The sequence below is a fragment of the Rissa tridactyla genome, chromosome Z (genome assembly GCF_028500815.1).
Source record: "Rissa tridactyla isolate bRisTri1 chromosome Z, bRisTri1.patW.cur.20221130, whole genome shotgun sequence".
NCBI lineage: Eukaryota > Metazoa > Chordata > Aves > Charadriiformes > Laridae > Rissa > Rissa tridactyla.
Window position 1 is genome coordinate 70,981,494 of NC_071497.1, and position 13,889 is coordinate 70,995,382.

General features: G+C 45.7%; 1 protein-coding gene across 2 annotated transcripts; it reads left to right on the forward strand.

The window, feature by feature from the left end:
* The first annotated feature begins 1,211 nt into the window (after window positions 1-1,211).
* HMGCS1 (3-hydroxy-3-methylglutaryl-CoA synthase 1) lies at window positions 1,212-13,872 on the forward strand. Of its 2 annotated transcripts, XM_054185218.1 has the most exons (11): window positions 1,212-1,337; window positions 5,463-5,920; window positions 6,307-6,432; window positions 6,943-7,107; window positions 7,808-7,976; window positions 8,091-8,261; window positions 9,038-9,144; window positions 9,492-9,617; window positions 9,882-10,045; window positions 10,445-10,551; window positions 12,284-13,872. In XM_054185218.1, exons 2-10 carry the CDS (start codon window positions 5,473-5,475, stop codon window positions 10,535-10,537), a joined length of 1,569 nt encoding a protein of 522 aa, XP_054041193.1. In that variant the 5' UTR covers window positions 1,212-1,337; window positions 5,463-5,472; the 3' UTR covers window positions 10,538-10,551; window positions 12,284-13,872. The 2 variants fall into 2 exon arrangements, with proteins under 2 accessions (XP_054041193.1, XP_054041192.1); XM_054185217.1 differs by lacking the exon at window positions 12,284-13,872 and having other exon boundaries at window positions 10,445-12,224.
* The last annotated feature ends 17 nt before the right edge of the window (window positions 13,873-13,889 follow it).

The window sequence follows — 13,889 nt, forward strand, 5'->3', positions numbered from 1 at the left end:
GAGCTATACGACAAATCTGTGATTTTACATGGTGATAGCACAATAGTTACAAGGTCAAAACAGATTGAACAAACATGACAGGAGGCAACATTTTAATGACAGTTTCTCCCTTTCTTTTGCATCATGGTTACCTGCCCCTGAGACGGTGGGAATAACACCGTTTTAACACCCTGACGCTGTGCGAGGTGAGCAAGGTTGTGTCTTCTGCTAGCTGTAGCAATCAGATCCCACAAGGCCTGACACCAGCTGCTGTGGGAGTGTATTTCTTTGACTCGAGCAGTGTTTTACAACCAGATTATCCAGGATTTAAAATTTGTGTGTGGTTTTTATTGAGCAGTTTCCCACCTGCAACAAAGGTTTGCACTCCCGGTAGTGGCAGGGAGGGCTCCTCAGGGGACACTCAGTAACCTGTGCAGCAATGGATTAGCTGGGTATAAATCATTGCGGGGCCTAAAGGCTACAGAGGTTGGCATATGAAACCCATGCATTAGCTAATTGTCAATTTGTCAAACAACAGTAAGGCCATGAGGTGTGGCTTGGCACACTGTGGGTTTCACGAGCTGTCAAGAGACTGCCAGGGAGGATCCGTGGCAGGTCCGATGGGGCATCACACCCTCCGTAATGCCGTTTCGCTGGCAGAGCCCCCGTGCGTGCCCCCAGCCCCTTGTCCCGGCCGGCTATGGCACCCTGCACAGGCGAAGGAGGTGACACAGGCCCAGGGCGCGGGACCGCTCTTCCTGAGGAGCACGACCTGTGCTCCCAGGCCCCCGCCCGCACCGGCCTCGCCGCCCCCAACCGCCCCGCGGCTCCCCTCAGCTGCTTCCCAGCCCGGCCTCGGCGCTGGGGGCCGCCAGGACCCCCGGGCCGGAGGTCGGAGGCGACAGGCCGGGCGGGCCTCGTCGGGGCCAGGCGAGCCTTGCCTCGCGTTGCCAGGCAGCGTCCCGCTGGCCTCGCCGGGGCCCGGCAGCCGTCCTACCCTCACCCGCGGTCGGCAGCGCGCTCCCATTGGCTGCCGCCGCGCTGCGCTCGCCTCCCATTGAGCGCCCGCCGCCGCCGCTGCGTCCTCATTGGCGCGCTGCCCTCTGGCCACGCCGCGTCACTTTCTCACACCATTCCCCCCTCCCGCCGCGCCCGCTGCGGCCCGGCCGGTGGGCGGGACCTGTGCGGCGGCGGCTGCGATTGGCGGCGGGAGCTGCCGCTCAGGGCGCGGGCCGGAGCCCCGGCGGCGGCGCTGTTTAAAGGCGCCGCACGCCGGCATTCTGTGCTGTCCCCCGGTACGTGCCAGCGGGAGAGGGCGCGGAGCGGCGAGCGACACCGGGAGCCATCTCCTCCGACAGGTGAGGGCGGCTGGGCATCCGGAGGGGCCCTGGGGCTGGGCGGCCGCCCCCGCCTCTCCTTTCAGCCGCGGCGGAGGAGGGGACGCGCGGAAACACGCGTGGGGCGAAGCGCGCGTGGGGGACACAGGCGCGGGGCTCAGGGGTGGGTCGGTGGGGATGGGAGCGGTGTTTTCACTGGGTGGAAGCGCGTTTGTAGTCAGTAGTGCCTGCAGTGCGGCAAGGGGGGAGCGGGGGGGAGGAAAAAAAAAAGAAAAAAGGCGGGGGGAAATGGAGGGGGCGGGGGGGGGAAGGAGGAAAGAAAAACCAAAAAGAAGTGTGTCTGTGTGCCTCCTAACGCAGGTGCCCGCCCGCCCCGCGGCGGGTTGAGCGCCGGTGGGCGGCTGCTGAGGGGCTCTGCCCCGCCTCGGGGGCCGCCAAGAAGCCGGGAAGCGGCGGCCCCTTCCGCGTGTCGTCTCTCAGTGTCGCGACAGAGGCGCCCACCCAAGCTGCGGAGGGCAGGGCAGGCGTGTCGTGTGTCCCCCTCCCCCGGCCACGCCGCCCCCCACCCCCCCGCCTTCGTCGAGCAGGGCGATGGCAGCCGGGCGCTGCCCCCGGGGCGCCGTCACCTCCTTTCGCGACGGCGACTGCCGCAGGGTTGTGAGCATCCCGGCGCCCACCCGTGCTGCCGCCGGGGTCGCGGTGTCGGGCGGAGGGAAGGCGCCGCGGGTGGGCCCTCACGGGCGAACTGGAGACACCGCCTCTGCCGTTTAGTGTTTTGACGCATTTTGCCAGTTTCCCCACGTAGCCGCATCTTGAGATGCGGGGCACCCACAGGGGTGCCACGTTCACTCGTGGGCGGAGGCAGTGACCGCTCGTGGCGTGGCGGGCGTCTCGGGTGTGCGTGGTACCTTCAGGCTCTGCGGGGATGGCTCAGGGATGTTGTAGCTGAAGCCGCCAGAGCATCACCGTTTAACTTCCGAAAAACCAGCCCAAAGCGCCTGCTCCGTCACCAGTGAGGGCCCTTCCCCAGGTCCTCCAGAGGCAGAGTGCCAAAGGCAGCCACGGAATGCATCGCTTGTGGCAAACGGGCCGGGGGCTTGGCTTCCAACTTTCAGCCAAGTGTTCTCTGCAAATTGAAAACTTAAGTGGGAAATCAATAAAGTCAAATTATTGACAAAATATTCTCAAATTCTCAACAAAGGCAAGGAAAGCCACCAGTTGTTGCGGGAGAATGTATTTCTGGCAACACTAGCAGAAAGTAGTGGCCCTTTTATGCTGCTCACTCATTCCATACACGATCTTAAGGGGACACAAAACAAAGTAGGTTTCTCATTTTTATATATTAAAGTATTTGGGATTCTTTAGTCTTCTAAAAGAAATCATACTTTTTGAGTACTCTTTCATTTTCAGTAAAAACTCAATGATGGGATGTTGTTTGCTGTTTGACCAGGAGGACAAAAGGTTGTTTGTTTTACATCAAGTAAACAAATTTTTTCCTGTAATGACTGACTGAATTAAGATGTCAAATGTCCCATTTTCTTCAGTGACCAAAGCAAGCTTACAAAGCAGTGATTTTTTTCATTGCAGTACAGCCCCATGGCCCTGACGACTGCTTTGTTAGGTGTGTTGGGTGAGCCATGAGAATACAATAGGAAGAGCCTCCCTTGAGTTGTCTTCTGCAGGAAGTTTTCTGATGAGAGAACTGCGGCAAGGAATGTGAATTAAATGCCAGTTTTGACCTCAGAGTTCTGTGAGGAGCAAGCACAGTGTTTTCCCCAGCCCTCACTAATAACGCAAATCCTTTTGTCGTACTGAGTTTCCATATAATTCACTGCCTGGTTGAAAGCCACTGCTCTGTGGCTGTTACGGGTCAAGTGCATTGCCTTTCAGTACATGACTTAAATAAAATCAAGTGTCCCGAGAGTCTCTGCAGCCTCTGATGTTCAGCTTTATGGCTGCCGCAGCAGAAGCAAGCTCTGCTCTGGGTACAAGTCAGAGTCAGTCTGGCGGCTTGCTGAGCCGCAAGCCCTCAATATTACCTTTTTTTTTTTTTTTTTTAGCCCTCTCTTGAACAAAAGCGAGGTGTTTTAGAGCCAGAGATGCAGACGCACGCCAAACTCCTTTTTCCCCAGCTGGGTTGCCCGTTGCCTATGGGATGTCCGCAGAGCATCCTCACCTTCTTCCCCGCCCCCCACCAAAGCAGATTTTTGGGCAGAACGTGAAATTTTTTGGTAGAACGTGAATTTTTGGGGGGGTAGAACGTGAATTGCAAGGGGGGAGGGAAGGAAACAACGCTCTGGGGGTGCGGGTAGGACCGGGCAGCGACGGCGCGGCAGAGCCGCACCGTCGCTGCCCGGTCCTGCCCGCACCCCCGGGAGGGGGCGTGGCTAAACCAGAAGGAGGCGTGGTCACTGCATCCGAGGCGGGGGGCAGAAGGGGTGTGGTTTTCCGAAGGGGGCGTGGCCACGTGGGCGCTTGCGCACGGCCCGCTGCAGTCGCGAGCGGCGCATGCGCAGTCCTCCTTCCCTCCCTCCCCCCCCCCAGCCTCCCCCGCCGCCCTCAGTGCCCTCAGCGCCCTCAGCGAGGCCGCGGCGGCCTGAGGTGAGGGGCTCGGTGGGGCCCGAGGGCCTTCGTGACAGGGATGAAAGGGGAGCGGAGGTGGCCGTCAAGGAGCGTGAGGAGGAAGAGGAGGAGGAGGAGGAGCGGGGGTGGCGGCGGCGGCAGGGTTAGGCAAAACAGCGCGGAATCAGTTGTTTTGCTGAAAAGGGCGGCGGGGCGTGCTGTGGCCGCCAGCGCTTCGGGGAAAGTGGCTTTAAACAGTTTAAACAGCCTTCCCGCCTCCCGTGTGGGTAAAGGCTGCGCGAGAAGCATTTAAAAATTAAATAGGTTATTTCAGGTGCCTCACGGGTGTGGTTGAAACCTTGTTCGAGGCAATGGAAGCGAATGGGGAGGGCTGTGCACCCTCACCTTAGGTCTTACCTAAGGCTGCACCTGTAATAGAAGACACTTTTTCCGGTTTTTTCGTATTTTCCAAACATTTGTCTCAATATGCATCTTGCGAAACCATCTTTCCTGCAGGGAAAGGCCTTATTATGGGGGTTGTTATTATGGGGCTTGGAACTAGATGATCTTTAAGGTCCCTTCCAACCCAAACCATTCTATGATTCTATTATACAGCTCATGGTGGTTTTATGGAAGAAGTGGGATCAGGTGCTTGGGTGAGGGTCCTTGGAGCTGGGCACAAAAGGGACAAGCGCTCTGTAAGTGCGCAAGGAGCTGTGCAGGGAGATGGTGCCTGTCTGGGTAAGGAGGATAGGGTAAAAGTAAAAGGATGCGGTATGTCCTAGAGCGTTGTGTATCCTCTGGTGTGGTGACAGTAAAGTTACGGGGGTTAAAATAAGAAAGCTTGGTCTATCAGGGAGAATCCCCATGTGTTCATCTCAGCCTGTGAAACATTCCTCCAGGCCTGGTGTTAGGCGTTCCAGTGTTCCAGAATGCTAAAACAGAGTGTGCTTAAAACAAATAAACAAAAAACCCAACTAAGAATAAAATAAGAAAACCCCACCCACCAAAAAAATAATTCTGCTGTCTCTGTCACAAGTATGAACAAAATGGAGAGACTCGGGGCACTTAATTTAAAAATAAAAAACATTTTAAAAAGTCATAGCCTGTTTTAAGGCAGAAATTTCCTGGTAAGGTTAAATTTTAAACTTCAGTTCTCAACCAGCAACATTTGAAAAAGAATTCCAGTGTTTCTAGCTTAGTTGTGTAAAATTGAGACTTTGCATATAAGCAAATGTAGAATAATGAGAATAAAGACTAATTTCTCAAACACTCAATGTGTGTTTTTCATCAGTGAAATAACTTGGCTTAACCACATCTCTTCATATCTAGGGATGAAATTTGTATTTTCACTTAAAAGTACTTCTTAATATAAAATGTTGCAAAACTTCTAATGATGTTTACACTATGCTCAGACCAAAATTTACCCAGAGGCAAAGGCTTGCCTTCTGCAAATGACCTTGTAGAATACCTGAAATTTAACTTTTTCTGTAAGCCTACAGAAAATGAAAGTAGGTCTCTCAAAATGGATGCAAATAAATCAGCAGGTTTTGTGGTTTTCTCTTTTTTTTTTTTTTCTTAAAGATCTGCCACGATGCCTGGGTCTCTTCCAGTGAATGCTGAATCCTGTTGGCCCAAAGATGTGGGAATTGTTGCACTGGAAATATATTTTCCCTCCCAGTATGTTGACCAGACAGAGCTGGAGAAGTATGATGGTGTTGATGCTGGGAAGTACACCATTGGGCTAGGCCAGTCAAGGATGGGGTTCTGCTCCGACCGGGAGGATATCAATTCTCTCTGCCTGACTGTGGTTCAGAAGCTCATGGAGAGGAATGGCCTTTCCTATGATTGTATCGGGAGATTAGAAGTTGGAACGGAGACGATAATTGATAAATCAAAATCTGTAAAGACTGTCCTGATGCAGCTTTTTGAAGAATCTGGTAATACAGATGTAGAAGGAATCGACACCACCAATGCATGCTATGGAGGCACCGCTGCTCTTTTTAATGCTATTAATTGGATCGAGTCCAGTTCTTGGGATGGTAAGTTTAGAGTATTTTCTTAAAAAGTTACATTGTCCTCTGGTTTTGAGTAGTTTGCCTTAAAATGACAGTGTTCATGTTTAACCGTATAAAACCCAGTAAACTGTTCTTGTCTTCTGCAGTCTTTTTCTTAAATGCTCTGGGCATTTGCCACTACTTCAATTACAGTGCAAAAAATAACAACACGGCTAATAATCACTCGTCTTTTCCTGTAAATTTCAGTGGCTGCCAGGAAATTGAAATGGGGGGGGCAAAGTCAGGATTGAAGAGCCCCTTAAACTTGGGGTCATGTCCTCTGTAACCAAAGTCTGAAAACTGCTGATGGATGTTAAAATGTGCTAGATTCTTGGCTGTTTCTCATGGTTATTTCTGTGTGTTTTTCACAGGACGCTATGCACTTGTTGTTGCTGGAGACATAGCCGTGTATGCCACTGGAAATGCAAGACCAACAGGTGGAGCTGGTGCTGTTGCTATGCTGGTTGGTCCAAATGCTCCCTTAATTTTTGAGAGAGGTTAGTCCTGTGAGAAAACAAATTACTGTTCTGCCAGAAAACCGGATCCATTCTGAAGCCTGTCTCCTGGTTTTTGTGTGTTGCTGGAGGGCTGAATTAACTCCCACTAATGTCAGAAATTGTACTTTGTGTCCTCTTGCTCTGGGCTAACTTGGCCAAGTCCTGTTACAGGAGGCAGCAAGGAACAACTAGAGGTGCTCTTATCTCTGTGTTTCCTTGGAGATTCTTCAATAAAATTGACAAAGAGTGGACTAGAGCTGAATAACACTGATCTCTACTTTCAAGGCGAAATGATGAAAATCATTTGTTACTTGTGTTTGTCATGCTCAGTCCTACTGTACTTAACAAGCAATTGAGAACTGCGTGAAACATTATCTTAAGGGGCCTGAAGTGCTATGAAAACCAGCTTGACCTTGCTTGTTTTGCCACAGGTTTTAAGTGATGCATTGAAGTTGACTAAAAGCAGATGAATAAAGTAACTTTCAACTTTTGTCAATTTCTCTCCATCAGGGTTGCGTGGAACCCACATGCAGCATGCGTATGACTTTTATAAACCAGATATGGTCTCCGAATATCCTGTAGTTGATGGCAAACTATCTATACAGTGCTACCTCAGTGCATTAGATCGCTGCTATACTGTCTATCGCAACAAAATCCACGCCCAGTGGCAAAAGGGTACGTAGCCTCACCTGATGACATTGCAAGATATGTCAAATGCTGGAATGTGTAACTACACAGACAATGTGTTTTCAAGTTTTAGCATCTAATCTAAAGGCTAGTATATGGGTCCCTTTCTTCGTGTTTGTGCTCTCTCCTATAGGAAATGTCTTATTTCTGTTCTGGTATAGCCAAGTACCTGATAGTAAGCAGTAGTCTCTATAGGCTGTTGTTGTTATTAAGTATAACACCTTGCTTAAAAGCCTGTTATTTCCCCCCTCCACCCAGGCTCTTAAGATATTGAGATTAGTATTTAAATGTTATGTAACAATACTGATTTATTATTTTTTTTTAACTCCTATGTTTAGTAATTGCTTCACTCAGGAAGCATAGATGTAAAGATTAGGTAGTTAAATTATAGTAGATTATTTATTATGTCAAAATGTGTAGAAATACAGAGATTCTGTTAAGCTTATAGCTGTTCTTAGAAGAAGGGCAAACATTGTTAGTTGGTGCAAAAGATCAGTAAGAAACTAATTTCTAAATAGAAGTAGCAGCAGTGTGTTAAATGAATTTGACAGCAATAGTTAGTCGTACAGTTGTCTCTTACATGCTGACGTGTTAGGATGACTGGTAGCGTGCCACCACCCTATTTCATTTTCTTAGTTGAAGTGAGTACTAAACATAAGTTGTAACACGACGTTTCTGCCACTTCCAGAGGGGACAGACAGACGTTTCACCTTGAATGACTTTGGATTCATGATCTTTCATTCTCCGTACTGTAAACTGGTACAGAAGTCTGTGGCTAGACTCTTGCTGAATGACTTTCTCAGTGACCAGAACCCAGAAACAGCAAACGGTGTTTTCAGTGGTCTGGAAGCTTTCAGGTGAGAATGGCTGCTGTCTTCTTTATTCATATAATCTTAATTTGCTACGCGTCAAAGGTTTGTTTTTACTTTCTGCTGTTCTGGTAACTGTTTCTCAACTTTTTTTTTTAACAGGGATGTAAAACTTGAAGATACGTATTTTGACAGAGATGTGGAAAAAGCTTTTATGAAAGCCAGTGCGGAGCTCTTCAATCAGAAAACCAAAGCTTCTTTACTTGTATCCAATCAGAATGGAAATATGTATACCCCTTCAGTCTATGGTTGCCTTGCCTCTCTTCTAGCCCAGTAAGCATAAAAATGGAAAAAAAAAGTCATAACTTTTTATATGTAAGGTCATAGAAGGTTTTTGTTTCAGAAAGCCTTTTGTAAAAGCACCATCTGGCAAACCTTTTCATACTAGATTTCCTTAAGCAGAAAGACTAAAGTAAAAAAATTATTCTGCACACACAATTGGTTCAAGTGACAAGCAGACTCAAAATTTCTGTGTCAGAAGCTGATCTGAAACAGTTGCTTACTGCCTTCCGAAGTAGGATCTTACTTGTAAGGTGATGTCTTTTCCCAGCTTCAACCTTCTCCCTCCTTCCCAAAAAAAAACCCCACTGCAGTGGAAAAGAGAATCAGAATGCCTTCTCTGTTTCACTATAATAAGCAAATCCACATTAAATTACTCTTGTCTTAACATTATTTTTTTTTTGCAATGACAGACCTTTACAAAATTATGTTAAATTAAACCATTCCTCTTGGTTTCTTTATTCTGTCTTTCCCTTCCAAGATGTGGTTGTTCATTTTAGGCTTTAGGTCACTGAAGAATGAAAACTGTCTGCCTTCTAGATAGTCATATTCTGGGTATTTCTTTGTGCTGTTTTGCTTAGTCAGGTTTGGAACTCATCCTGTAACAGCAGTGTTTGAAATTGTGTTTTTAAAAGTCATCATTTATGCACATAGCATGCTAAATTTGTATTGTAGTCAGTATAATTTGCTTTCTGCTCTTCGTAAGCTAGCTGCACTTTTTAGTTGTTTGGCTTAATTCTCACTTCGAACAACTGTTGCTTGCTTTGCAGGTACTCCCCAGAGCAGCTCGCAGGACAAAGAATCAGTGTGTTCTCATATGGCTCTGGTTTTGCTGCTACGCTATATTCCATCAGAGTTACACAGGATGCCACTCCTGGTGAGTGAAAGGAAGAGGTGTTAGTGAAGTCCCGTGGGCAGGCTCACTTCTAAATGCCTTGTTACACTACCCACCAGCATAACCAAACTTGCAGAGCAATGCCTCATGGCAGCAATGGTAAACTGAAGATGTTCCAGCTCCAGGGAATGTTTGAGTCTCTCCTTGGGCACATAAATAATAATCTTCAAACTGTGTTAACGTTTTGATCGAGTAATTTGGAATATTTTTAAATCACTAAAAGTTTAGCTTCTGTGATGCAAAATATTTTGAATGGGCTTGAAATGCCAGCGTGCTGGTGTGCAGTTCTCAACACTGGTGCTACCTTACATGGTGGTTTTATGTTGTAGGTTCTGCACTGGACAAAATAACTGCCAGCCTTTCTGATCTCAAAACAAGACTTGACTCAAGAAAATGTATTGCACCTGATGTCTTTGCTGAAAACATGAAGATTAGACAGGAAACACATCATTTGGGTAAGATCTTCATAAATATAAATCATTCCCAGTCTTACAGCAAAATGCTCATCAGTTAACTCACCTGACTTCAAATGATCGGGGCATAGAATGAAGGAGGTGTCCAACCTACTTCTGAATAGCTTGTGTTTATTGGCCCATTGTGGCTGAAATGAAAATGCAGATGTTATTTCTGGCTTACTGCGTCCAAACTGCAAAGGTCTGTGTTGTGTAAAACCCTTGCCTGGAACCAATTAACAGCATGTTACTGGGGTTTTTTTGCAGCCAACTATATTCCACAGTGTTCAGTAGAAGATCTCTTCGAGGGAACATGGTACCTTGTGCGTGTGGATGAAAAACACAGGAGAACTTACGCACGGCGCCCACTCATGGGTGATGGACCTCTGGAGGCGGGAGTTGAAGTTGTCCACCCAGGCGTTGTTCATGAGGTGAACACTCAGCACTCTTTTAAAGTTTGATATAAATGGTGAACGGTTTATGTGCTTGTCTTAGCATGTGCATGTATGTTAAATGAGGAAGTGGTTTAACAAGTTACATTCAATACTTTGTTAACATGTATAACATGCAAGCCAGAAGTAAAAAAATTGAACACGGGATTTTAAAAAGTACATTTCATCGTAACAAGAATGAAGCTTCACAAGAATGAAACAAGAACAAACTGGCTCTTTTGACATAATCAGTTTGCATGAAGCATGACCAGTTTGATTGACTTAAGACCAGGCTGTCCAGTGTAGCATGAATGTTGTTTGAGAGTTGGACTAGCCGTGAAGTATGAATGTCTGTGAACTAGAAAACTGTATTTAATGTTTTTTTTCCCTTCTTCTTAGCACATCCCAAGCCCTGCTAAGAAAGTGCCAAGAATCCCTGCAACAACAGAATCTGAAGGCGTTACTGTTGCCATTTCCAATGGGGAGCATTAAGATACCTCTGTGAGGTGGGGAATGAAACAAGGTGTGAGGGTAGGGTGAGAGAGAGAGAGAGAAAAAGGATTGCAGTAGCGCTGAAGTTTCAGTGTATAGTAGTACTTCACTGGGGCATGGGAAAACTGTTCAAGCTCCTTGAAAAGATTTGTCATAATGTGGCGTGCTGATACAATATTTTCAGAACACTAAAATCAGGAGTATACTGGAGATAGAGGGACTTGCTAGGGGTTGTGTGAATTCCTTAACATGTCTGAATTTTTTAAATTGCTGAGTTGTAGCTGTAGTCTATTACAAGGTCTTTGTATGTAGAAAAAAAAAGAATCTTCTGCTTGCTCTTTCCATGTAAAATGACTTGAAACCTACACTGTTAACTTCTACTTCTACTTCTACTCAAGTGTGTGGCAAAATAGTCCAAGCTTTTAACGTTAGGGTTCTCAGTGCCTTGACAGCGAGCAGTCAGTCTTCTGAATACTGCACTTCTTCTCTTTCCCTTCATCACCTTCCCTTTCTTCTCCAGCCTGCCTCCCATCACCCTGTTGCTTTGGGAGAGGTGTAGAACCAAGTTACATTCATTGCCAGAACAGAATCTCCCTCCCCTGTCAAAATAACTGGATTAAGAACAGCGAGACTGACAAGTGGTTTTCTTCCCAGAAACTCTGTGACCCACTGTGTTAGTTACTACGTAATTCCTCCTAACGTCCATATTATGTGGTTTATACGTCATTATAAATCACTGCAGCCTGGGAGGAAAGAGGAAGAAGAAGGGACGTAGTAATTCTTTTCTTTTAAAGAAATGGGTTCGTTGATTTGGCACCTTTCGGGATTGTTTAGTGGAAGTATCTAAGGCAGCAGAACTTTCAAATAAAACTTTCAGATATTAGAGAGCTGTTTTAATTGGTAAACAAAGGGAGGAAGATCACTTTGTCTGGACCTCTGGCCTCTCACTATTCTTTATACAATACTTTTCTGAAAGACTTTCTAACTTTGAATTTGGCTTTGTACTTTGAAGTCCTTCTCATTATTGGTAGTATTGTAGGAGTGGGGTCTTTTATTCCTTTTTTTTTTTCTCAACATGCAAGTTGAAAACTATCCATTTTGCAAGTGGTAGATATACAGTGCTAAAGGGGAGTCCATTCTGGTAGATTTTTAAAGCCCAGATTGGAAATGAACTATGATATGAGCCTTGTGAGCTTGTAATATATATTTAAATTGAGCTAATGTACAGAATGAAGTTTTGTTGAATTTATTTCTTTGCTAATTCTACAAAGCTACATTATCTAATATAAAGTAGCAAAAAATAATTTGTCTGTTAAATTACAACTTTTTTTGTGTGTAATGAAGTGTTTGTATTATCTGTCACTCACCAGGATTTGATAACTTACTGTATTTGTACAGTCAAGCCTTGGTAAAATAGTTGTTTATTATAAATTGATGAATACTAATCTGTTTGTTCTGCTGATAATGATGGAGCAATGATGCATGATGATAGTGTTTGCAGGTATTTTGGTTTAGGTTGCCCGTGTGAAACTTACCTTGGCACCAGAAAAACAAATTGCCATGGAACAAAGTCCATTGCTGGCAGTGGACAAGCCAAGAAGGGAGCTACTGGCACAAAGTTAACCACAGGGACCTCACCGTCTGTGAGGTTGATCCTTTATTGAAATAAAGTTTGAGATATTTGAAACTTGTTGGAGTAGTGCTGACTTGTTGAGTTTTCAGGATGCATTTTTTTTTCTTTAACAGGAAAGAAAGAGGAAACTGGCCCTGTGAAAACGCGAAGTTGTGGGTTCACAAGCTGTGTGGACCTTCTGGATCTTTCTTCCTAATATTCCATTACAAAAGTGGCAGGAAAGGGTTGCTTAGGCTGGTGCAAAACCATTATTTCAGGGCTATGTTTTAAGATAACTTAAATGCTTTCACAGGGAAACTGTTTGTAGTGGAGGAATTCATTCCCAGCTTATGAAACACAGTTCATCTTTATGACTGTCTTATGAAAGATGGTATGTGTTGTCCCCTTCAGAAAAACTGGGAAGGAGGACTGTTTCTTGCTTTGTCCTTACCTGAGCCTCACTGAGTCCAGTTTCCCATAGGTGGCTTTTCAGAGTCATTCTGTTGCTCATTTACATTAATTACTGCTTTTAAAGTCAACTGATGATCTCATCAGTCCCCATAATAGATAACGCATCCTGCCCTTACATATGAGAGCACCAGTTGTGCCCCTCTGAACTTCCTATTAGTTTACTTGCCTTAACTAAAAATCATACAGGCTCAACTCTTAGCTCAGGCACCTCAGCAATGGCTGTTCAGAGAAGGACAGCTACTGCACTTTTCCACCATTTGCATTGGAGCTGGTGGTGTTGAAGATTAAAGTACAAAATAATTAAAGCTGAAAATCGGAGTACCGACATCTTGGTGATGCTCAGAACAACTGGAGTTGTCAGACTATCCAACTTATTACTTGTAGTGGTCAAGAGTGTCAAAATCAGCTTTGTGCCAGCCTTTTTTGATGAAGTAGTATGGCAGGAGTTAGTACAAGCCTGTAATGCTCAATATATAAGTGGATTTTTTTAGTGGTTGCATTCAGCTTAGTGACAGCTTGTGCTAAAGCAAGAATTTAAAACTACATGAGTTTTGGAGTACGCTTAAATCTTTCCTTATTGGAGTGCATCTGGAGTTGAAGCAGTTGTAGGCTGTCAGAGTCACGCAAGCAACAGAAGGTGACAGAAGGCTAGTAGACAGTAGCCCAGCCAGCCACGCACTGGGAATTGCCACCGCACATGCAGAGTTAAAGCAGCATCTCCTAATTTGCCTTTCTGAGTTGTGACAAATTAGGTCAACAACAGCATTGCTGTTTCTTTAAATACAAAGATACACATTTTATCATGTTTAATTCGCTGAGGAAGTTTTAAAGAAGAATTTGCAGTTGTTTCGATTATGGTCTGGTCTCTACTTAAATTTAGTTCTCTGCGAAAACTGTCCTGGTTTGCAGTGCTAAAGTTGTGTCAAGCTGAGGTGCGACTTTCCAAGAAGTTTGCTCTTATGTGCCTGTACTGAGAATCTCCCAAGCATGTCACATGCAATACTATTTGGTCTTTACTAAAAGATCACCTCCGCTAATGATCCCTTACCTGTTTCATTTACCTGGGGTTCTTGCACTGGCTATATCATGTCTCTGGAGCAAGGGACAAACAAATGCATGACAGCTCTGTATTTGAACACTTCACTGAGACACAAGAAATGCAAAGGAGATGAGGCGTTTTTAGTTTATTCAGAAATTACAAAAAATGTAACACTAGAGCTTGTGAAAAGTGAATAAAACCCTTTGTTAAATATGCTGAGCATAAAGCCT

Coding starts and splice junctions, on each gene's coding strand:
- HMGCS1 (XM_054185218.1), top strand. CDS start 5,473: ATGCCTGGGTCTCTTCCAGTGAATGCTGAATCCTGTTGGCCCAAAGAT. Junction 5,921..6,306: donor CGAGTCCAGTTCTTGGGATG/GTAAGTTTAGAG, acceptor TGTTTTTCACAG/GACGCTATGCACTTGTTGTT. Junction 9,618..9,881: donor ACAGGAAACACATCATTTGG/GTAAGATCTTCA, acceptor GTTTTTTTGCAG/CCAACTATATTCCACAGTGT.